Raw genomic sequence first — 24,179 nt, 5'->3', positions numbered from 1 at the left:
CCTTCTTTATGGTCCATCTCTCATACTCATACATGACTACTGAAAAAACCATAGCTTTGACTTTGACTATATAGACTTTTGTTGGCAAAGTGAACACTCTGCTTTTTAATACACTGTCGAGGTTCATCATAGAGTCACCTAACCTTTTTGGCTTGTTTTTTCATCTGACACATAAGGTTGGGAACGTACCCCTATGCTGCTCACCTTATTAGGGAAGCACACCGACTGAAACCAGCCAGTGTAGTTTCACTGGTCAGGCACCATCGTAACCATGTGCGTGACTTATTTTACAATAGGAGGTCCTGGTAAGGAACACAGGACTAACAGGCCAGCACGAACCAGAAGAAGTTGGGAAAGGTCAAAAGGAGATGTCCCCTCTCAGTGTCCTACCACCTCCCAGAATCCTTCTCGCTGGCACCCATATTGGCTGAGCTGCAAGCACCACCAGAATGGACCCTGAGTCAAGAGTGATTGGCCAGAGACAACGAATTGGCCTAGAAACAAACCCCGTCACCATCAGACCCAAGACTGCAAGCCACATGGCAGAGCAGTTCTGGGTTCCCTTACCCTCCTGCTCTCCTCTCGGGCGCCCCGTCCCAAAAAAGTCTCTTGCTTTGTCAACACGTGTGTCTCCTTGGACAATTCCTTTCAGAGTGTTAGACAAGAGCCCACTCTTGGGCCCTGGAATGGATCCCCCTTCCTGCAACCACCTTATAGGTATGTCATGCAGGTAAAAATAAAGAAAAAAGTTAACGGCTGTAGAGGTTGTGAGTGACTAGGAAGGCTGCTAGACAGCCTGGGGCTTAGAGGGAGTAAACCCCAGAGTTGGGGGGTGGGGTGGCACGAGGGGGCACATTGTGCCCCAGAGCTAACATTGTGGTTTCAAACTCAGCAGCCACCAACACAGGCAGGTCACAGAAATGACTAAGGTGGGCCACGGGAGGTCTGTGGAGCTGAGAGCAACCAGCTGATGTCTGGGGGAATACAGGCCTGGGATAGCCAGAACTTTTTTTTTGGATTGCAACCACCACACAACATGCAGGATCTTAGTTCCCCAACCAGGGATCGAACCTGTGCCCCCTACAGTGGAAGCACAGATCCTTAACCTCTGGACCACCAAGGAAGTCCCAAGAACTTCTAATTTTTAAAGAGACATTAGAAATCCAAATTTCTACATGAAATCTTCAGTTTTTTAAACATTGGTAAGATTCATGGGGTCGCAAAGAGTCGGACACGACTGAACTGAACTGAACTGAATGAAACCAAATGTTTTGGGAACAATTTGAGGGCAGGGCCCATCCAACAGCCCCCAGGACTCCCTTCTCTCCATTGCACCTTCCAGAAAACTGAGGTCCAGGGGACCACGTGAACCCTTCTTGGGGTTCCCCCGCACAGGGACACATCTGGGCAGCTCAGGACACTCAGAACTTGGCCTGGCCTGGCCTGGCCTCCACCCCCGCTCTGGCCCTTCTCCCTATGGTGAAAGGGACTTTATGGGGACAAAAAGCCACCCATTGTGTCACAGGAGACAAAGGCGCAGGGGACAGAGGCGCCGGGCAGCGGGGTGCTACCACAACTCCACACCCCACCTCCTCCCCTTGCAGAGGGATAGGCTCCTTGGAATTCCCACTGTGTACTCTGCAGGCCACACCAGGGCAGGTTCATAACCCAGCCTGGAGCCAACTGACCGGGTCTAGGCTGGTATCTAACTCCTACAAACCTCCCTTTTGTCACCTAAAAAGCAGGCACGTAAGTTACCACATCGAGTCACTGAACAATCTCTTCCCCAAGGGCCCGCTCTGTGCCAGGCGCTGTTACAGGCTTCAGGGAGTGCAGGGCTGGGGAAGAGAGTCAGGCAGCCAGGGTCCCCACCCACAAGCATGCAACTCCCAGCCTGGGTTGCCAAGAAGGAAGGGGAGGAGGGGAACAATGACTCAGGGCCTGGGTCACCTCCAGGGCTTTCCAAACAGAGCCTTTATCACATTGCTTCTTATTCCTGAGTCCTGAGTTACAGAATTAAAGATGAAAGAGATTTCTACACCCCTACCCTCACGGCCCTGCCACCCCTCAAGCTCCCTAACAGGGACCTCCAGCCGCTGCGTGCAGACTGAATGTCAAGGAGCCCACTGCCACCATCTTCCTCTGGGGTCTCTCTCGGGATTCTAGAGAAACCTCCCCAACCTGAAGCTCAAGCAGCACTCTGGGGCCAGAGACTAATCAGGTCCCCTCCACAGACAGCCCCAGGTGGGTGGAGGCAGGTGGAGGCCCCCTGAGGCATCTCCAAGGCCTTCCCTGGCTCCCAGAGGCAGCAGCAGAAGTGCCCCTCAGTGAGGTTCCAGAAATTTAGACCCTACCTGCCTGCTTTCCCACCCTCCCCACCTCCCTCTATTGGGGTCTCCTGGTCTCCCCAGAAGGCCAGTCTGTGCCTTCTCCCCAGCACAAATACCCTAACAGCCATACAGAGCGATCCCAGGAAGGCCTTAGGCCCCTTGAAAGCCCAGGTCAAGTGCAACTCAACTCCAACCCCTCCCCCCACCCTGCCCCAGTGCTTCACTCCCAGGAAGCCCAGCTCTTTACATAAAGCACTTTTATATGGCCCATTTCACAGATGAGGAAACCAAGTCACTTGGAAAAGATGAACCTTGCCCAAGGTTATGCACAGTTAATGGTGGGGCCAGTTCTGTGACTCAGCAGATAGAAGAATTCCAAATCCCAGAAGGTAGGGACACTCCCTGGAGACTAACTGGGAGGGAATATCAGTGCCCTGGAGGCAGGGGCAGTCCTTGAACCCTGAGGGGATGGCAGAAGCAATGTTTTCAGCACCCTAGGCTGGTCCCTGCCATTGGCCCTCCAGAGAGAGCTGGCTGCGGGGATCACAGGCACTTCATTAGCCCCGTGAGACTTGGCCTCTCTGCCTGCTGGGAATAGCGTTGGGGTGAAACCATTTACCAGACTGGGACTTGAGCCCATGTGCTGGAACTTGAACCCAGTCAAAACCCAGTTTGGGAAGCAGAAGAGAAGGTCCATCTTCTGTAATTCTGGATACCTGATCTAGGGGCCCCAGGGACAAGGGAGGCTCCTTGTTTTAGTCTACATGGGCTGAAATCCCTACATAGCCATCTTGATGTAGAACTGCGGTAACTGGTTCCTTAGCCTTCCTATGTATCTTCTAGATGATGAAGCATTTTTTGAACCAGCACCAGTGTACATAAATACGTATAAATGACAAAGACTCAAAAGGCATGGTCAAACATCTGATTACAGTGTACGATAAAGTTGGTTACGATAACCAGAATTACAAATAATCACATTTAACATAACATACCAAATAACCCTAGTTAAATATTTCTCTTTGAGATAACGCAGGAGCCCTCTAACATCCCAAAGTTAGTTTTTAGTTATATGAGATCATAAGTCACTGGGAGACAATACTTTTCCCTAACCTAAAGGTTTTTTCCCTAAAGATCTCAAAACCAAATACAAATCACTTATAGGCAAAGAAACTCATCTCAATCTGTTTGTCAAAAGAAGCATTTCAAGAATACTTTGGAGGGAGAAATCAAATCCAGTCTTATTTTATTTTAGCCCATTCCTAACAAAATCCATTTACCCAACTAAATTTAATTCAGTCTTAGAAAATCCTGATAACATGTAACTCCTTGCCTATATTAATCACACTAAAAAGCTTAAACCACTTTCAATACCAGATATCAGTTTTGTTCTGAGTATTTTTCAGATAACATGAGACTGAAATTAATTCTGGCCAGATTATTTTGTATTTTTGAGTATTTATGTGAGTATTTAATTTCCTTTAAGTCAATTAAATAGAGCTCTTTTGTGAATTAATTTTTGGCAGTATTAATACATCTAGAACACACATATAGACACATATGAACACACACACACACACAGAGAGACCTCATAGTTTCTGTTTCAGAAGTTTAGTCATGATCATGAGAACCCAAACCATTTTCCCAAAATAATTCCTAAATCTGGGAGAGATTCGTTATCATTTTGTATATATTGAGGTAATCTGAGGTGGGATTATCTTTTTAATCAAATTCTTTGTTACTCTTTCTGTCCATGTGGGAAAATTCTCTAGCCATTCAGTGAATGTGTCTACTAAATATTTGTTTCCTCTGGACTTGGGCATCTGAGTGAAATCAATTTACCAGTTCTCCTTGGTGTTGAATGGGTCTAAATAATGGAGGCTGCTGCTGCTGCTAAGTCGCTTCAGTCATGTCTGACTTTGTGCGATCCCATAGATGGCATCCCACCAGGCTCTGCTGTCCCTGGGATTCTCCAGGCAAGAACACTGGAGTGGGTTGCCATTTCCTTCTCCAAAGCATGAAAGGGAAAAGGGAAAGTGAAGTCGCTCAGTCATGTCCCACTCTTTGCGACCCCATGGACTGTAGCCTACCAGGCTCCTCCATCCATGGGATTTTCCAGGCAAGAGTACTGGAGTGGGTTGCTGTTGCCTTCTCCAATAATGGAGGAGAGGGTGGCATTTTTCTAGGATTATTTTGTAAACATGGGTCACATGATTTGGTAATCTGGGCCACCACCATTTTCATTCCTTTACCCACAAGCAATCTTTGTAGTAAATTCCATAGTGGGTAGTTTCATATAAAACCTTGATTACTTTCCATTGCTGAGCTTGTGGAATCACAGTATTTTCATCTAACATATACCATCCCCTTTGACTTATTAACCCCCTATTTTTAGCCCAATTTTTTCCCTTGGTATAGCAAGGTTGTGGCATTTCCTCTATCAAGCCTAGGACTTTTAAAACTGCCTGTGTTTTATCTGTTGGTATGGAAGCTAAGGTTTCCAATCCTTTGAGCTAAGACTAAGAAGGTTGCACCAGTGTCTATAAGAAATTCTACCAAGCCATATCCATGATCACCCGAGGCTTGACATTAGTTATGTAGATGGTATCTCTAGGCAGAGTCACTTTTGGCCTGGGGTCCCATTGGTGGTCTGATTGCAAAACCATCAGTGGTTGAGGGGCCTCTGCTCCCTGGTGTCTGCGGCATTCCCTCCGCCAAAGCCTGGCTACTTGCCAAGGACACATCAACCGCAGTGCTTCCTCCAGTGCCCCTTTTGTCCACACAGGCTACACTGGCCTTGTATGGGTACCCATGGGCCTCGTGGTCCACCAAGACCAGACTGGCCAAGAAAGGGCAGCCTCCTAGTTGGTGGTCTTTGAGCAGACAAAGCCATTGCAATCATTTGGGTCCCTTGCATACTTCTCTGGGTGCATTCAGTCTTTTCAACCATATCCCCATTATTGAAAACCAAATAAGCCAAGTGGAACACATCATTCATTGGAGTCTGAGGACCAGCAGTTGCTTTCTGAATTTTGGGCCTGATGGCTGGGGCAGACTGGGCTATGAAATGCACAGCCAAAAGGGCCCGTCCCTCAGAGGAGGAGGGATATACTCCTAAAAGCTCAGGTGTCCTTCCTGAAGTCTCCCCCTGATCTCCTTTGGAAGACTGCAGGTTTTTCATCCTGTCCTTGTTGGGCCTCTTTCACCTTTTCATAATTAACAGGTTTCACTGTAAGTTTCTTCATACTCTCTATTGAACAGTTATTCATATGGTCCCATCTGTCTGTTATCAGTAGAATTCAACTGGTAATTCCACTGCAGATTTGCCTCAGGGACAGCATCATTCCCCACCCAGTGCACTGCGTGGCCCTGTTGGCTTGAAGGACTGATGCTGGCTGCCAGTTGGCCTGCATGGGCTCTGGCTGCCAGTATTATATCCTGCTTTTCCTCAGGGGTGCAGCAAAGGGATAGTAAAATCTGTTCAGTACCCCCAGGTGAGATCAAAAGATCTTACTAATGGGGTAAATTCGTTTGTAAAGAGTTCAGGATCCTCAGAAAAACTTTCCAACTTGTCCTCTGCCACACTTAGATCAGACATTGAGTAGGTACATAGGCACATATTGTTCCTCAATTTCCATCAGGAACTTCTCTCAGAGGCAAAACTGTAGGGGCATTGGTTGGTAACTTATATCATTGACAGTGCTAGCTGAAAAGGTCAATTTTCATTCCAATCCCAAAGAAAGGCAATGCCAAAGAACGTTCAAACTATCGCACAATGACACTCACTTCACATACTAGCAAAGTAATGCTCAAAATTCTCCAAGCGAGGTTTCAACAGTACATGAACTGAGAACTCCCAGATGTTAAAGCTGGATTTAGAAAAGGCAGAGGAACCGGAGATCAAATTGCCAACATCTGCTGGAACATAGAAAAAGCAAGTGAGTTCCAGAAAAACATCTACTTCTGCTTTATTGACTATGCCAAAGCCTTTGACTGTGTGGATCACAACAAACAACAAACTGTTGAAAATTCTTCAAGAGATGGGGCTACCATACCACCTTACCTGCCTCCTGAGAAATCTGTATACAGGTCAAGAAGCAACAGTTTGAACCAGACATAGAACAATGGGCTGGTTACAAATTGGGAAAGGAGTATGTCAAGGATGTATATTGTCACGCTGCTTATTTAACTTAAATGCAGAGTCCATTATGCAAAATGCTGGAATGGATGAAGCACAAGCTGGAATCAAGATTGCCAGGAGAAATATCAATAACCTCAGATAAGAAGATGACACCACCCTTATGGCAGAAAGTGAAGAGGAACTGAGGAGCCTCTTGACGAAAGTGAAAGAGGAGAGTGAAAAATCTGACCTGAAACTCAACGTTCAAAAAAACGAAGATCATGGCATCTGGTCCCATCACGTCATGGCAAATAGATGGGGAAATAATGGAAACAGTGAGAGACTATTTTCTTGGGCTCCAAAATCACTGCAGATGGTGACTGCAGCCATGAAATTAAAAGACACTTTCTCCTTGGAAGAAAAGCTATGACAAACCTATTAAAAAAAACCTATGACAATCATATAAACAAGCAGAGACATTACTTTGCCAACAAAGGTCTACTCAAAGCTATGATTTTTCCAGTAGTCATGTACGGATATGAGAGTTGGATCATAAAGAAGGCTGAGAAACAAAGAATTGTTGCTTTTGAATTGTGGTGTTGGAGTAGACGCTAGAGAATTCCTTGGACTGCAAGATCAAACCAGTCCATCCTAAGGGAAATCAGTCCGGAATATTCATTGGAAGGACTGATGCTGAAGCTGAGGCTCCAATACTTTGGCCACCTGATGAGAAGAACTGACTGACTGGAAAAGACCCTGATGCTGGGAAAGATTGAAGGCAGGAGGAATAGGGGACAACAGAGGATGAGATGGTTGGATGGCATCACTGACTCAATGGACATGAGTTTGTGTAGGCTCCGGGAATTGGTGATGGACATGGAAGCCTGGCAAGCTGCAGTCCATGATGTTGCAAAGAATCAGACATGACTGGGCGACTGAACTGAACTTCAGTAACTCAGGGTACAAAGAAGTTCCTGAATAAGGGTGGGGCCTCTTTTCATCCTTAGCTGTGTCTTCCCCTGAGGTAATGGTTCCTCCCACTAGGCAAGGAGAAGCTCTGCCTCCTCCTTGCAGAGGATTTAACTTTTAGATGGCTCTATAGGGTTCAGTCAGTTCAGTTCAGTCGCTCAGTCATGTCCGACTCTTAGTGACCCCATGAACCACAGCACGCCAGGCCTCCCTGTCCATCACCAACTCCTGGAGTTCACTCGAACTCATGTCCATCGAGTCGGTGATGCCATCCAACCATCTCATTCTCTGTCGTCCCCGTCTCCTCCCACCCTCAATCCCTCCCAGCATCAGACTCTTTTCCAGTGAGTCAACTTGTCGCATGAGGTGGCCAAAGTATTGGAGTTTCAGCTTTAGCATCAGTCCTTCCAATGAACACCCAGGATTGCTCTCCTTTAGAATGGACTGGTTGGATCTCCTTGCAATCCAAGGGACTCTCAAGAGTCTTCTCCAACACCACAGTTCAAAAGCATCAATTCTTCGGCAATCAGCTTTCTTCACAGTCCAACTCTCACATCCATACATGACCACGGGACAAACCATAGCCTTGACTAGACGGACCTTTATTGGCAAAGTAATGTCTCTGCTTTTTAATATACTATCTAGGTTGGTCATAACTTTCCTTCCAAGGAGTAAGCGTCTTTTAATTTCATGGCTGCATCTCATTTCATGCTCACCATCTACAGTGATTTTGGAGCCCCCCAAAATAAAGTCTGACACTGTTTCCACTGTTTTTCCATCTATTTCCCATGAAGTGATGGGGCCAGATGCCAGGATCTTTGTTTTCTGAATGTTGAGCTTCAAGCCAGCCTTTTCACTCTCCTCTTTCACTTTCATCAAGAGGCCTTTGAGTTCCTCTTCACTTTCTGCCATAAGGGTGGTGTCATCTGCATATCTGAGGTTATTGATATTTCTCCCAGCAATCTTGATTCCAGCTTGTGCTTCTTCCAGCCCAGCGTTCCTTATGATGTACTCTGCATATAAGTTAAATAAGCAGGGTGACAATATACAGCCTTGACGTACTCCTTTTCCTATTTGGAACCAGTCTGTTGTTCCATGTCCAGTTCTAACTGTTGCTTCCTGACCTGCATACAGGTTTCTCAAGAGGCAGGTCAGGTGGTTTGGGTTTCCCATCTCTTTCAGAATTTTCCAGTTTATTGTGATCCACACAGTCAAAGGCCTTGGCATAGTCAATGAAGCAGAAATAGATGTTTTTCTGGAACTCTCTTGCTTTCTCCATGATCCAGCGGATGTTGGCAATTTGATCTCTGGTGCCTCTGCATTTTCTAAAACCTGCTTGAACATCTGGAAGTTCATGATTCACATATTGCTGAAGCCTAGTTTGGAGAATTTTGAGCATGACTTTACTAGCGTGTGAGATGAGTGCAATTGTGCGGTAGTTTGAGCATTCTTTGACATTCCCTTTCTTTGGGATTGGAATGAAGATTGACCTTTTCCAGTCCTGTGGCCATTGCTGAGTTTTCCAAATTTGTTGGCATATTGAGTGCAGCACTTTCACAGCATCATCTTTCAGGATTTGAAATAGCTCAATGGAATTCCAACACCTCCACTAGCTTTGTTCGTCCATAGGGTAGATCAGTTAAAATGTCTTCTGTCTCCTTACTAGAATTATCCCTCTAAACTATATACGCCTTAAATTCCTTTTGGGTCTCACTGTCTAAATACAAGGCCATGAAAATTTGAACATACGGAAGCACACTCCATTTAAATTTCCTTATACAATATAAATCTAGCTGCAATATAGTATCATAACTCAGAGACCCATTTAATGGCCACTTTTCTTGGCTTCTCAGTAAAGTGTCTGCCTATGATGCAGGAGACCCAGGTTTGATCCCTGTGTCGGGAAGATCTCCTAGAGAAGGAAATGGCAACCCACTCCAGTATTCTTGCCTGGAAAATCCCATGGACGGAGGAGCCTGTTAGGCTACAGTCCATGGGGTCACAAGAGTCAGACACAACTGAACAACTTCACTTTCACTTTTTTCACTTTTCTTGGCTTCCTAACTCATATCATGGCCAAATATGATTACATAGCCTAAAAAGTTTCTTTGTTTTTTATCCCAGTAGTCTGAAACTTTCCCAATCCTGGAGGATAAGACCCAGGGGGGTATTGGTTGGGACTGATGCCGCCTGACTCATTTCAGACCCAAATTGAGATAACGTCTCTAACTCCCATTCCATCCAAAATTTTACCCTTAAGTTAAAATCCACCACATAATTTGGTCAATATTTACACTTAGAATTTTAGATGCCATCCCTTCCAAGATAGTCTCCCAACTGGTTGTAGTGCCCAAAAGTTGTCTCAAAGAAACGGCACAAAGATGTCCTCAATGGTGTTGAGGATGAGCTGGAGTTGATCTAGTTATAAGTTGGGAATAAAGGGTCAGCACTTGTAAGGGTTAGAGGGAGGAGAATAAAAGTAACCTCCTGGGATGGCCTGCCATCTTGGTCCCATTTGATTCTAACTGGTTTATGTCATGCCCTTGGGCTATGTCATTCTTTCAAAAGATGTGCCCTGCCGCTTTCCTTCCTGTTACAGTCCCACTTTCATAAATGTACCACACAGATGTACTCCATGGCTTGGGTGAGATTATCCAGTGTAACAGAGCATGGAACAGCAAGAGTGGAAAACCAAGCCTCTGTCAACAGAGGGACAGGCCACGCAACTCACACCACAGCTGCACGGTGGGCTGCTCCAGAGGCCTCAAGAGGTGATCAGGGTTCACACACTGGGACGAAAAGACCTTCACCACAGGGACTTCCCTGTTGGTCCAGCGGCTAAGAATCTCCCTTGCAATGCAGGGACAAGGCTTGGATCCCTGGTTGGGAACTAAGATCCCACGTGCAGTGGAGGAATTAAGCCTTCACTCTGGCGCCTGCACAACAGCTAGGAGCCAATGCAGCCAAATAGAGGTTTGAAGGGGCGGGGAGTGCTGGGGGAGAAAAAAAAGACTTCCATGACATTTTTAAGTGAAAAAAGGAAAGTGCAGAAAAATAGATTGGATAGACTGTGTGCATGTGCTCAGTTGCTTAGTTGTGTTGGACTCTTTGCGACCCCATGGACTGAGCCTGACAGGCTCCTCTGTCCAGGGGATTTCCCAGGCAAGAATACCGGAGCCAGATTGCCATTTCCTTCTCCAGGGATCGAATCCAAGTCTCCTGCAGTGGCTGGCAGATTCTATACCACTGCACCACCTGGTTAGATGACAGCCCTGGGGTAAAGTGGGGAGAGGCTGGGGTGTACACAGGAAATAGAACAGAGTGGGCATGGGGGAGGCAACTCCAACCAAAGGGGACAGAGATCGCTCACGGAGCTCTTTCCCATTCTATTTTATTCTGGATTGTTGCAAATATATTATCTATTAAAGAAATTAAGAAAAGAAAGGATGAAAAAAGAAAGACACATGTAGTTCTCTGTGCAATGATACAGTACATCCTTAGGTATATTGCCAGGAGGGAAAGACTGCAAGGGCACAGGTGGGGCTACCTGTGCTTTGTGTAAATAACCCATTGACTCACCCTGGAACGCCACACCCATAATGCCTGGGTGGAGGGCCAGGGATGGGGGTGTGGGCAGTGACCAACCAGGATGAGAGATTATATATTCATTGATAACCCTTTGTATTCATTAATAGCCCTTTAGACAGCTGAAATGTTTCTACTATATGTCTGTATATATTTTTAAAAGAATAAAAGCATTTTTCAAAAAATGGGCCCATCAACATTTACACAGTGCTACTGTACAGCACTGTTATGCTATATCAGTGTTATGCAGCAGCCTAGATGGGAGGGGACTTTGGGGGAGAATGGATACATGCATATGTATGGCTGAGTCCCTTCGCTGTTCACCTGAAACTGTCACAATATTGTTAACTGCCTATACCCCAAACGAAATTAAAAGTTTTAAAAAAACAAAGAATAAAAAAAGTGAAGTGAAAGTTGCTCAGTTGTGTCTGATTCTTTGCGACTCCATGGACTATACAGTCCATGGAACTCTCCAGGCCAGGCCAGAATACTGGAGTGGGTAGCCTTTCCCTTCTCCAGGGGATCTTCCCAACCCAGGGATCGAACCCAGGTCTCCTGCATTGCAGGAGGAGTCTTCACCAGCTGAGTCACAAGGGAAGCTCAAAATAAATAAAAAACAAAACAAAAACCAGGCCCATCAATAGAGAAATGGCTAAATGAAATAGGGTCCAACCAGTGACATTCTGGAATAGCCTGAACAGTTAAGGAGGGAGACAGCTTGAAGAGATGCAGGTGCCCTGGGTATAATACAAGCAACTGAACAAAGGATACAGAATTAAGCCATCGGTGTTTTTTCAAATGCATGGGAAAAAGAAATAGAAACACCCCAATACAGCAGTTCCCTTGGGGAGACAGGCAGGGGATCCAAGGATAATTTTAGTCTTATCTGTAATAGGTTTTTGCTTTTTGAGGAGAACGTGTCCATATATTGATTATATAATTACAAATTGACTCCAAACATTCAAGAATCCCCCAACCACAAGTGGGGCGGGTAGGCGGAGCTAACAATACAGGCACCGGTGTGCTCCACACAGTGGAGCATGGAGGAAGGTGGGGAGCAGGCAGCATCAGGAATGCTGCCCTAGGGAGATGGAACCCACAAAACTCAATGCTAAGGAAAACCCTGCGAGTCCCCAACACTGCGATCCCAGCATGGCCAACCTCTGCTCGCACCTCTCAGACCTCAACAACATTGTCTCACCAGGATAAAGAGCTGACTTTCAGGTCCTGTCCTGCCTCCAACCTGGAGAGGAGCTGCCATGCCTTGTGGGGCTGGAGCGAGATCCAGGATTACCAAGAGGAAGAACTTTCCCATACTCCCAGGTGCACAAGGATGTAGCAGGTATCCTTTAGAGAGACTGAGCTCCCTGTCCCTGGGAGCATACAAGCTCTTGTTGAGGAGACACCCAGGGACCTTTGGGAGCAAGCGTAAGAGCTCTAGATTTCTACGACCCTGTGAATCCTAATAGTTTCCCTTCATTCTAACACACACTGTGCTAAGCCCTCTGCAGGCATCAGCTTCCACCTTCCCCACAATCTCACCATCACCATTTCCCAGACAAGGACACTGAGGCTAAGGGATATTAGGGAACTTGTCCAAGATCACAGAGCCAGGATTTGAAACCAAGCTTCTCTGTTCCACCAGTCCTCTCACTACCGCCCATGGATCGCTGTGATCAAGTGGCAAGTGAAGCTTTCAATCTGTTTGTTCACCTGTTAACTGGGAATTGTGTGTGTGTATGTTCAGTCACTCAGTCATGTCCCATTCTTTGCATGACCCTATGAACTGTAGCCCACCAGGCCCTTCTGTCCATGGGATTTGCTGGGCAAGACTACTGGAGAGGTTTGCCATTTCCTCCTCCTTCCCGACCCAGGGATCGAACCCATATCTCCTGCATCTCTGCATTGCACGTGGATTCTTCACCGCTGAGCCACTGGGAAAGCCCCAAGGATAGGATCTGTTCTGTTCTGTCACTCAGTCATGTCCGACTCTTTGCGACCCCATGGACTGTAGCCTACCAGGCTTCTCCATCCATGGGATTCTCCAGGCAAGAATACTGGAGTGGGTTACCATTTCCTTCTCCAGGGGATCTTCCCGACCCAGGGATCGAACCCGGGTCTCCCGCATTGGAGGCAGACGCATTAACCTCTGAGCCACCAGGGAAGCCCAAGGATAGGATAGAAGCTTCTAAACACAAATGGCCCTACTGTCTCAGACCATTCATAGGGCTTCTATGTCCCAAGCCTTCTGACTGCTGGGCCTTTATATGAGATATTCCAAGGTTCATCTGCTCTGTACTTCCTTCTTACTACCCCTTTCACATAACTAAACCTTTCAGAGACCATTTCTATCAGGAAGCCTTCCCTGGTGGCCCTGGCCTCTGATGAGTTTCCCATGCTGAATTTCCTCTTCTTCCCCTCCAAGGCACCCCATTTCCCACAAAAAAACAAAACAAAACAAAACAAAATCCCCAAAACAAAAGGAAGCACAGCTAGAGCCAGGCTTTGGATTCTCAGACCCGAGTGCAAATCACAGCTTGGCCACTCTACCCCATGTGTCCTTGCACAAGTTCCTCAACCTCTCTAAGTCTGTTCCTTCATCAGTAAACCCATGTGGGGCTTCCCCACGTGATAAAGAACCTGACTGCCAATGCGGGAGACATAAAAGACATGGGTTCGATAGATGGGTCAGGAAGATCTGCTGGAGGAGGAAACGGTAACCCACTCCAGTATTCTTGTCTGGAGAATCCCATAGACAGAGGAGCCTGGCGGGTTACAGTTCATAGGGTTGCAAAAACTTAGACACAGCTGAAGCAATTTAGCATACACACATGCAAACCCAGGAGATCACCTTTCTCCCCCAGGCTGGAGGAAGATTTTTAAAAAAAGAAGAAGAAATGTGCACTTCACTTTATACTTACTCCATATAAGTCTCTGGGATCAGCCAAGTTAACCACAGCTTCCACAAAGTTCCTCCACCCACTAGCCACAGAAAGATCTGAAGCATCAAAGCTTCCAGGTTTTTAAGACCAAGAGTTATCTCTAGACCAGGCATGCCTGCTTCCTTTTTTATTTTATTTTTCTTCCTTTTTAGATGCTATCTGTATAAATTCATGCTTCCCTTTTTGCCTAGGCTGCTAGGAAACTCAACAAAGAATCAACCCCATCTCCACACACACACACACACACACACACACACACTACCAACTTTAAAAAATATATTACTTTAACTCTTCTGTCATATGGGACTTAATATCATATCCCATCTCATATTATTTCTGGAGCTAGATGGGATGGGGGAAGTGATAAATCAGTGAACACTGAGGTTGGTTCTTCAGGACACATTTAATACTAAACAAAGAACACATCTCCTTCTCAAGAAGCTGGGGCCTTCCTACCCAACCCCTCTTCCTCCTCCCACATCTGGAACCCTTCACCAGATCTTGGGAAACACAGATATCTGATACCTTCCCATGTACTGCCTCCTCCAGGCAGCCCACCTGGTCCCTCCATAGGAAGCTCATACTTTGAGCACCTCCCTCAGAGACCAAGAGCTCCAGAGAGCAGGCACTGGACCTGGGGTCTCCATTGCTCCCACAACAGCACCACACCCAGTGTCCAGCTGGGGAGGAGCCCAGTTGAGTGTGATAACAAAGTGCAGATCAGAAAAGTCAGGCCACTGGGGGCTTCGATCCCAGCTCTAACACTCTGAGCTCTTGGGCCAAGAACTGACCTCTGAGCCTCAGTTTCCTCACCTGTAAAGTGGAGGAATATACGAGAATATGAAGGTCTTAGCAAAGAGTCTGGAGCCTAGTTGGCATCTGAGTGGTGGGAGCCACACTGGCTGCCCAGCAGACGTGGTGCCTGTTGAATGGAGGCCCCTTTGTTTCAGACCCCATGGAACTGTCCATTGCCAGAGAAACAGTTCAGGAATCAGCTTCTCCCACAAGCCAATTAGTGAAACCACGAAAAGGTGCAGGTCTTCAGCACTCCAATGGGAGACTCTCATCCTCCCACCCTGGGCTCCAAAAACACTGCCGGGAGGGCAAAGGAAGGCCATCCCACTCACAGCCAGTCCCTGGAGTCTAAATGCCAAGCTCCCCCACAGCTCTCCAGGCTAGTCCTCTGTCTACATCTGTGTGTGATGGGAGCCAGATGCTCAGGACTGGGCTGCTAAGCCCACAGGGACCCCCAAATCAAGAGACACGAGCCTTCTCCAGCGGAAGCTACTCCAGTTCTTGCAGACAAAGCAGGACCCTCCTCTAGTTCCCCTTATTCCAAGTCTCATTGTTCAAATGCAAAAGGGGCTGATGCTCAGGTCCTATCTACCAAGAGTGAACCCTGGGGGACCCACTCCACGGCCTCCTCATCCTCAGCCCAGCTTAGAGCCCCCTGGAGTTCCAAACCCCCTAAGGCTGCGAACAGTCATCACTTATCTCCCTCAGCGTCTGGCCACCCAGAAACAAGTGCTTCAACTCTGGTGTAGGGGAGCGAAATTTACCATACCAAAACTCATCTTTCTGGCATATCAATTTTAAGCTGGTTATTTGCTAAGAAAAGCAGGCAAGGGAAAAGCTGAAAACCAAGGCTCCTTACTCTTTTGTAAGAAATATTTACATTTGTAAGGATGTCTCCCTCACAGTACCAGGGAGAGGAGGTTGACCAAATCCCTAGAAACACATCCATGGAAAAAACAACGACTTAAATCTGCACCACAACCTTATCCTTGTTTCTTGTGCTTTTCCCGGTCACATCCCATAACTGACCCCACACCCTCAACATCCTCTTTTTTTTTAGCTGAAGATGCGATTTAAGGGGAGGCCTTTGGCCATTTTTTTAGTTTCTCAGTTTTTTTGGGTCTCTCCCATGTGTACATAGCATTAAACCTTGTTTGATTTTTCTCATGTTCATCTCTTTCATGTCAATTTAACTCTTAGACCAGCCAGAAGAACTCGATGGGCAGAGGAAAACTTCTTCCTCCCCTCCACCGACTAATTCAACCTGCTGGCTACTCTCCCCACGTGTGTATGTGTGTTCAATCACTCAGTCATGTCCGACTACTTGCGATCCTATGGACTGTAGCCCACAGAGCTCCTCTGTCCATGGGATCTTCCAGGCAAGAATAATGAAGCGGTTGCCATTCCCTTCTCCAGGAGATCTTCCCGACCCAGGGATCAAACCCGGGTCTCCAGAATTGCAGGCAGATTCTTTACCATCTGAGTCACCAGGGAAGCCTGCTCCCACTTCTCTTTCCCTTCCCCGGCCCCAGGCTTTAGCCTGCATGGTCGCCTGCCCTTTTAGCACCCTTTCCCTACTTCTGCCTCAGTCAGATATCAGTGAAGTGAAGTGAAAGTCGCTCAGTCGTGTCCAGCTCTTTGCGAACCCATGGACTATACAGGCCAGAATACTGGAGTGGGTAGCCTTTCCCTTCTCCAAGGGATCTTTCCAACCCAGGGATCGAACCCAGCAGGTTCTTTACCAGCTAAGCTACAAGGGAAGCCCAAAGGGCAATGTCAAAAGCCACCTTTCTTCCACAAGCCTTCCTGAACTCAGAACTGATTCTCTCTCTCCTCTGCACTTCCACACCCTTGGGTCGGGGACTTCCTTCGTGCTTGGCAACTGCTCCCTTCACAAGTGGCCAGAAGCCTAGCACTCAGCATCGCTCCAGACAGGCCCTTCCTACCAGCAGATTTAAATTTGGGGGAACTTCTGCCCCTCTCCCTCCCTTCCCAGAGAATCTGCCTGACAACTCCGAGGAGTTTAAAGTGCAGATTTCTGGGCTGTAGTGACTGAGAGTCCAATTCCACATTTTTTCCTGGGGTGGGGACCAACACCTACAAGCCCCTCCAAGAAAGCCTGAGGGTGAGGTTGGGGACAGGGAAGAGATCTGAGGAATTCTGAAAGAGACAGCAATAAGGAGTTCATGATCTCAGCCACAGTCAGCTCCCAGTCTTGTGATCTTATTTTTGCTGACAGTATAGAGCTTCTCCATCTTTGGGAACACCACTAGACCATTCAGGTATGACCTAAATCAAATCCCTTACGATTATACAGTGGAAGTGACAAATAGATTCAAGGGATTAGATCTGATAGAGTGCCTGAAGAATTATGGATGGAGGTTCGTGACATTGTACAGGAGGCAGTGATTAAGACCATCTCCAAGAAAAAGAAATGCAAAAAGGCAAAATGGTTGTCTGACGAGGGCTTCCAAATAGCTGAGAAAAGAAGAGAAGCTAAAGGCAAAGGAGAAAAGGAAAGATATACCCACCTGAATGCAGAGTTTCAAAGAATAGCAAGGAGAGATAAGAAAGCCTTCCTCAGTGATCAGTGAAAAGAGGAAAACAATAGAATGGGAAAGACTAGAGATCTCAACAAGAAAATCAGAAATACCAAGGGAAATTTTCATGCAAAGATGGGCACAATAAAGGACAGAAATGGTAGGGACCTAACAGAAGCAGAAGATATTAACAAGAGGTGGAAAGAATACACAGAAGAACTATACAAAAATGATCTTCATGACCCAGATAACCATGTTGGTGTGATCACTCACCTATAGCCAAACATCCTGGAGTCCAAAGTTAAGTGGAACTTAGGAAGCATCACTACAAAAAAAACTAGTGGAGGTAATAGAATTCCAGTTGAGTGATTTAAAATCCTAAAAGATGATGCTGTGAAAGTGCTGCACTCAATATGCCAGCAAATTTGGAAAACTCAGCAGTGGCCATAGTACTGGAAAAAGTCAGTTTGAACTCCAATCCCAAAGAAAGACAATGCCAAATGTAGAATGTTCAAACTACAGATCAATCACACTCATCTCACACACTTGCACAGTAATGCTAAAAATTCTCCAAGCGAGGTTTCAACAATATGTTAATCAAGAACTTCCAGATAATCAAGCTGGATTTAGAAAAGGCAGAGGAACCAAAGAGCAAATTGCCAACATCCGTTGGATCATAGAAAACGCAAAAGAATTCCAGAAAAACATCTACTTCTGCTTTAGTGAATACGCCAAAGCCTTTGTCTGTGTGGATCACAAGAAACTGTGGAAAATTCTTCAAGAGATGGGAATACCAGACCACCTGGCCTGCCTCTTGAGAAATCTATATCCAGGTCAAGAAGCAACAGTTAGATCCGGACATGGGACAGCAGACTGGTTCCAAATTGGGAAAGGAGTTCGTCAAGGCTGTATATTGTCACCCTGCTCATTTAACTTCTATGCAGAGTACATCATGCTAAATGCCAGCTGGGATGAAGCACAAGCTGGAATCAAGATTGCTGGGAGAAATATCAAGAACCTCAGATATGCAGATGACACCACCCTTATGGCAGAAAGTGGAAAAGAACTAAAGAACCTCATATTGAAAGTGAAAGAGGAGAGTGAAAAAGATGGTTTAAAACTCAACATTCAGAAGACAAAGATCATGGCATCTGGTCCCATCACTTCATGGCAAATAGATGGGGAAACAGTGGGAAAAGTGACCGACTTTATTTTTTTGGGCTCCAAAATCACTGCAGATGGTGACTGCAGCCATGAAACTAAAAGACTCTTGCTCCTTGGAAGAAAAGCTATGACCAACCTAGACAGTGTATTAAAAAGCAGAGATATTATTTTGCTGACAAAGGTCCATCTAGTCAACAGTATGGTTTTTCCTGTAGTCACGTATGGATGTAAGAGTTGAACCATAAAGAAAGCTGAGCACCAAAGAATTGACACCTTTGAACTGCGGTGTTGGAGAAGACTCTTGAGTCCCTTGGACTGCAAGGAGATAAAACCAGTCAATCTTAAAGGAAATCAGTCCTGAATATTCATTGGAAAGACTGATGCTGAAGCTGAAACTCCAATACTGTGGCCACCTGATACGAAGAGCTGACTCATTTGAAATGACCCTGATGCTGGGAAAGATTGAAGGCAGGAGGAGAAGGGGATGACAGAGGATGAGATGGTTGGATGGTATCCAACCATCCAACTGACTCGATGGACATGAGTTTGAGCAGGCTCCGGGAGTTGATGATGGACAGGGAAACCTGGAAGGAAGCTTCAGTCCATGGGGTCGCAAAGAGTCGGACACGACAGAGCGACTGAACTGAACTGAAAGAGATAGCACTGGTCCAGGAGGAAGTGTGATCACCTGGGTACAGAGGGAAGTTTGATCTGGGTCCCTGCCTTCTGTGCTGGCCGCTGGTATTCTTGCTAGGACCCAGCAGTGGGACAGCAGGAGGTGCCCTAATGGAAAATGTATCTTGACCCACCTCCATCTTCCCGCTAGTACCCTGAAAATGCAACAAGCCCCTCCCACAGGGCAGCCACCCAGCTCCCAGACTGGCACCAGAGGGTACTGCGGGGCGGGACGGGGGTTGGGGGGAAAAGCTAACACCTCCAAGCCTGAAACTGGTGCAGAAAGGGGTGTGCCCATCGATCCACCTCGGCAGGTGTCTACAGAGGGTACTGGACACAGGATTCCTGCCTCTGCCTTCCCACTAAAGACTCCCCCTTCCCGCCAAAGCCTCCCCCAACGCTGGGCGTGGTATTTTGGCCCCCAGGGGCCAAACCGGCCGGAAAGCGGCAGATTACCCAGGGGAAGCTAGATGGATCGGGCTACCTCGCAGGGGCCCGTTAGGGCCCGCTGAAGGGTCTGTGTTGCCCCCGGATGTGCCCGCTCGATTAGACAAGGAGTGTTCTGGGGTGCAGCCACCGGGAGCCGCTCGGAGATCGGCAGAGGATCTGCTGAGATCGGACTTTGCCTCAGGCTGGGTGCTGGTGGGCTGAGGGCATAGTCTTGGCAAAGGGAGAGCCAGAGTCCGGGAGAAACAGTAGTGCGCAGTGATTGTGGCGTTTGTGAGCGCTTCTGTGGATGACCTATTGGTGACGAGCGGGGACGGAATGATGGGGCGCTAGTGATAGGCACTCTAACATTGGTACATCTTGCGTGTGCTCTAAGAGACGGCAACCAGGGCGTCTCGCGGTGATAGGGTATCAAGGAGACCTCGGGAGCGTCCATCCTACAAGCGCCCCCCGAGGAAGGCAAGGCGCACTGGGGAGCGTGTGAGCCTAGGTTGGGGGTGTACGGGGAGCAAAGTAAAAGGGCAGCTCCGGAGTCCCCCACCCCTCCAGGCCCGGCCGGGACCCCCATACACCACCACTCTAACCCGGTCCCGGGGCCCAGGCCCCGCGAGCGCGCTCACCAACTGCAGGAGGATGAGCGCACCGAGGCTGGAGCGCACGAAGCCCAAGTCGGGGCTCAGCGTCGACACCACGGCGCCGCCTCCCTGCGCCGGGCTGCTGGTCCTCGTGTTCACTTTGGACGGGAACTCTGCCATGGCGCCTCCCGAGGTTGCTCCGGCCGTCGTCGTCGCCCCTCCCGCGGCAGGTGCCGGCTTCTGCGCGGCTCCTCCCCGGGGGGCTCCCGTGGGCGCTGCGGCTCCCGGCGCTACGCGCGGCGTCTGGGCGGGGAGCCGCGGGCCGCCAGGTGCTGCCGGAATCCCGGCTCCGCCCTCGTCTCGAGACCCGCCCCTTTAACCCTTCGCTCACCGCCGGCCGGCCCGGCTCCGAGCAGCACACGAAGTCGCCAATTCTTTACAGACGCCGAAAGTGAGGCCGCGGTCAATGAGATGGCTCCACCAGAACCAGCCTAGACAGTCGCACCTGTCTCTCCCCGGAAAGCCGCCTGCTGGCAATTTCCCCCACTTTCGGGGCGGCTTTGATCGCTCCGCGCCCTTCTTGCCCTTGGCTTCCGAGCCTCGGGATAAACTGGCGGCCGCTTGCAAAGCTACCCACATCCCTCCTGGATGTCTCTCTAGTGCTGTGTGCTGTTGGGCGAGCCCCTGCACCTCTCTGAAGTCTCCCTGTAAAGCGGGATCGTCATCGCTGTGTCCAGACTCCCAAGGAGTCCCAGATGACCAAGCATCCATGAGGGGAGGGTCTGGGTGAAATGTGGGAGTGCGTGGAAGGAGGAGATCCTTCTTTTCTGAACTGATGGAGCGGTAACTTAGAAGATCGCTGAGCCTCAGTTTCCTCGTCTGTAATATAGGGAGAGGAATGAATCTTACTTCACAGAGCCTCTGGCAGAATAAATGAAATATTGCACGGAAAAGTTTTTGCCATTGGGTGGGGGGCGGGGAGGTTGTCAGAAAGCGGGAGATGATGTTGGAGTTACAGTTTCTTTGCTCCACTTGCGACCTGAAACTCACTTGTGCTTGCGCAAACACACACACACACACACACACACACACACACCTCAGGCTATAGAGACCTGCACAGACAATTGTTTCGTTTATTTATCAACCAGAGATTGTTGAGACCTTACTATTTTGTCAGACCCTATCCCAGGCCGTGTGAATACAGCAAGCAAAAAACCACACGAGGCCTTCTTGGATCCCACTTCCTACTGGAAGTGACAAGTATAAACTGGAGAGAAAAAATAACTTCAGATAGTGACAAGTGCTATAACTAAAAAACAAACAAACAAAACAGGAATTCCTTGGCGGTCCAGTGGTTAGGATTCAGGGCTCTCACAGATGGGATGGGTTCTATCCCTGGTCAGAGAAATCAGATATCATCTGGTGTGGCCTATAAATAAATATATAAGTAAAACAGGAGTGTGACAGAGATGACCACGAGGTAACTTTTAGACAGAGTAGTCAAAAATGACCTCTCAGAGATTTCCCTGGTGGTCCAGTGGCTCAGACTCCATGCTCCCAGTGCAGGGGGCATCAGTTTGATTTCTGGTCAGGGAGCTAGATCCCACAGCTACGGATTCCACAGGCCACAAGGAAGATCGACTATCGCACCTGCTGCAGCTAAGACCTGGCGCACCCAAATGAATAAACAGATATTTTAAAAACAAAAAGAAATCAAAGATAATCTGTCAGAGAAGGTGACACTTGATATTTACTTAACTGGATATTCAACCCCACCCTCACGCCCTTCCCAATGCACCCGAGACCCTCTTTTCCACCCCGTGAAGACAGTAGATACTCAGGGAATGAGAAATGCTTCTTGGTGACAGCAAAATTGTTACCCAGAGCCCAGCCTCTCTGCAGACTGCTCGAGGCCAAGTGCAGAACAAAGCTGTCGAGCAAACCCTTGATTTTAGGATGACACAGAAAACAGTAAGACAATTGTTTCCAAGGCAATTCTAAAACAGTAGAGTATTTTTGTTTTTGTTTTGGTTTGGATTCTGTGTTTTTGCTTAATCCCACTTTCATTCCTTTTAAATGGCAACAAGCAAGACTCAATCACTGTACTGTTTTTTTTTTCTTCTTCGACCTTTTCTTCCAAACCAATTTCACTCGCCTCCGGTCAGAAAAAGAGGGAAGGAACCTGTCCCCAGGCTGGAACGTGACGCCTACCCAGAGCCCCCATTTTTGCCAAGGAAGCCCTGGGTTCTTGGGACAGGGGGACAGAGAGCCAGCTGAGGTTGTGGAGGAGAGGGTCTCTCTGTTCCCAGGGTGAGTTCCCCTCCTCCTGTACGAACAGGCCACCTCCACACATCATCTGGAGCACCTTGTCTCGTCTTGTGCATGCTTAGTTGTGTCCAACTCTTTGCGGCCCCATGGACTGTAACCCCCCAGATTCCTCTGTCCATGGAATTCCCCAGGCAAGAATACTGGAGTGGGTTGTCATTTCCTACTCCAGGGAATCTCCCCAACCCAGGGACAGTACCCAGGGACAGTACCCAGGGACAGTACTCATGTCTCCTTAGTCTTTTACATTGGCAGGCAGATTCTTTACCACTGAGCCACCAGGGAAGGTGAAGGTGAAGGTGAAGTCGCTCAGTTGTGTCTGACTCTTTGCGACCCCATCCAGGGGATCTTCCCAACCCAGGGAAGAACCCAGGTCTCCTGCATTGTAGACAGATGCTTTACCGTCTGAGCCACCAGGGAAGTCCCGAGCAACTGGGGAAGTTCTCCTTAATTCTACAATGTCTCCCTACACTGATCAAGCCCCTACTGTGTGCAGGGCCTGTTGTCCACGGGGTGGGGATGGAGCATAATTGCAGAGGCTGTGGGGATTTCAGCACCAAGCAGATGTTTGGCGTGCACCAGGCAGAGACGTTACTTTGCCAACAAAGGTCCATCTGGTCAACCATATGGTTTTTCCAGTAGTCATGTATGGATGTGAGTTGGACCATAAAGAAGGCTAAGTGCCCAAGAACTGATGCTTCTGCATTGTGTTGGAGAAGACTCTTGAGAGTCCCTTGGACTGCAAGGAGACCAAACCAGTCAGTCCTAAAGGAAATCAATCCTGAATATTCACTGGAAGGACTGATGCTGAAGCTGAAGCTCCAATATTTGGCCACCTGACGTGAAGAACTTACTCATTAGAAAAGACCTGGATGCTGGCAAAGATTGAAGGCAGGAGAAGGGGATGACAGAGGGCAAGATGGTTGGATGGCATCACTGACTCAATGGACATGAGTTTGAGCAAGCTTTGGGAGATGGTGAAGGACAGGGAAGCCTGGCGTGCTGCAGTCCGTGGGGTTGCAAAGAGTCAGACACGACCGAGCTACTGAACAACAACAGGCACTGGGAACAGTGCTGTGAGCCATCCAAGCAGAGACCCTACCCTCAGAAATGTGATGGGCCAGACAGTCTTGAGATATACACATCCACAGATATATAGATAATTGGATGGTTTCAGTCAGTTCAGTTCAGTTCAGTCGCTCAGTCGTGTCCGACTCTCCACGACCCCATGAATCACAGCACACCAGGCCTCCCTGTCCATCACCAACTCCCGGAGTTCACTCAAACTCATGTCCACAGAGTCGGTGATGCCATCCAGCCATCTCATTCTCTGTCGTCCCCTTCTCCTCCCGCCCCCAATCCTTCCCAGCATCAGAGTCTTTTCCAGTGAGTCAACTCGTCACTCGTCACTCGTATTGGAGTTTCAGCTTTAGCATCAGTCCTTCCAATGAATACCCAGGATTGATCTCCTTTAGAATGGACTGGTTGGATCTCCTTGCAGTACAAGGGACTCTCAAGAGTCTTCTCCAGCACCACAGTTCAAAAGCATCAATTCTTCAGCGATCAGCTTTCTTCACAGTCCAACTCTCACATCCATACATGACCACAGGAAAAACCATAGGCTTGACTAGACGGACCTTGGTTGGCAAAGTAATGTCTCTGCTTTTTAATATGCTATCTAGGTTGGTCATAACTTTCCTTCCAAGGAGTAA

General features: G+C 47.9%; 1 protein-coding gene across 1 annotated transcript in view; it reads right to left on the bottom strand.

The window, feature by feature from the left end:
* The window catches only part of PLLP (plasmolipin), a 33,372-nt gene extending 12,606 nt beyond the window's left edge, over window positions 1–20,766 (bottom strand). The window contains exon 1 of the mRNA XM_055412695.2: window positions 20,188–20,766. Within this exon, the coding sequence (XP_055268670.2) occupies window positions 20,188–20,322 (135 nt within the window). The 5' untranslated portion in view covers window positions 20,323–20,766. The remainder of the gene's footprint in view (window positions 1–20,187) is intronic.
* Window positions 20,767–24,179: the final 3,413 nt, after the last annotated feature.

This window comes from Moschus berezovskii, chromosome 22, assembly GCF_049115385.1.
Source record: "Moschus berezovskii isolate FMDL1 chromosome 22, NW_MosBer_1.0, whole genome shotgun sequence".
In the NCBI taxonomy this organism is placed as follows: domain Eukaryota; kingdom Metazoa; phylum Chordata; class Mammalia; order Artiodactyla; family Moschidae; genus Moschus; species Moschus berezovskii.
This window is presented reverse-complemented; position numbering and strand designations above follow the sequence as displayed.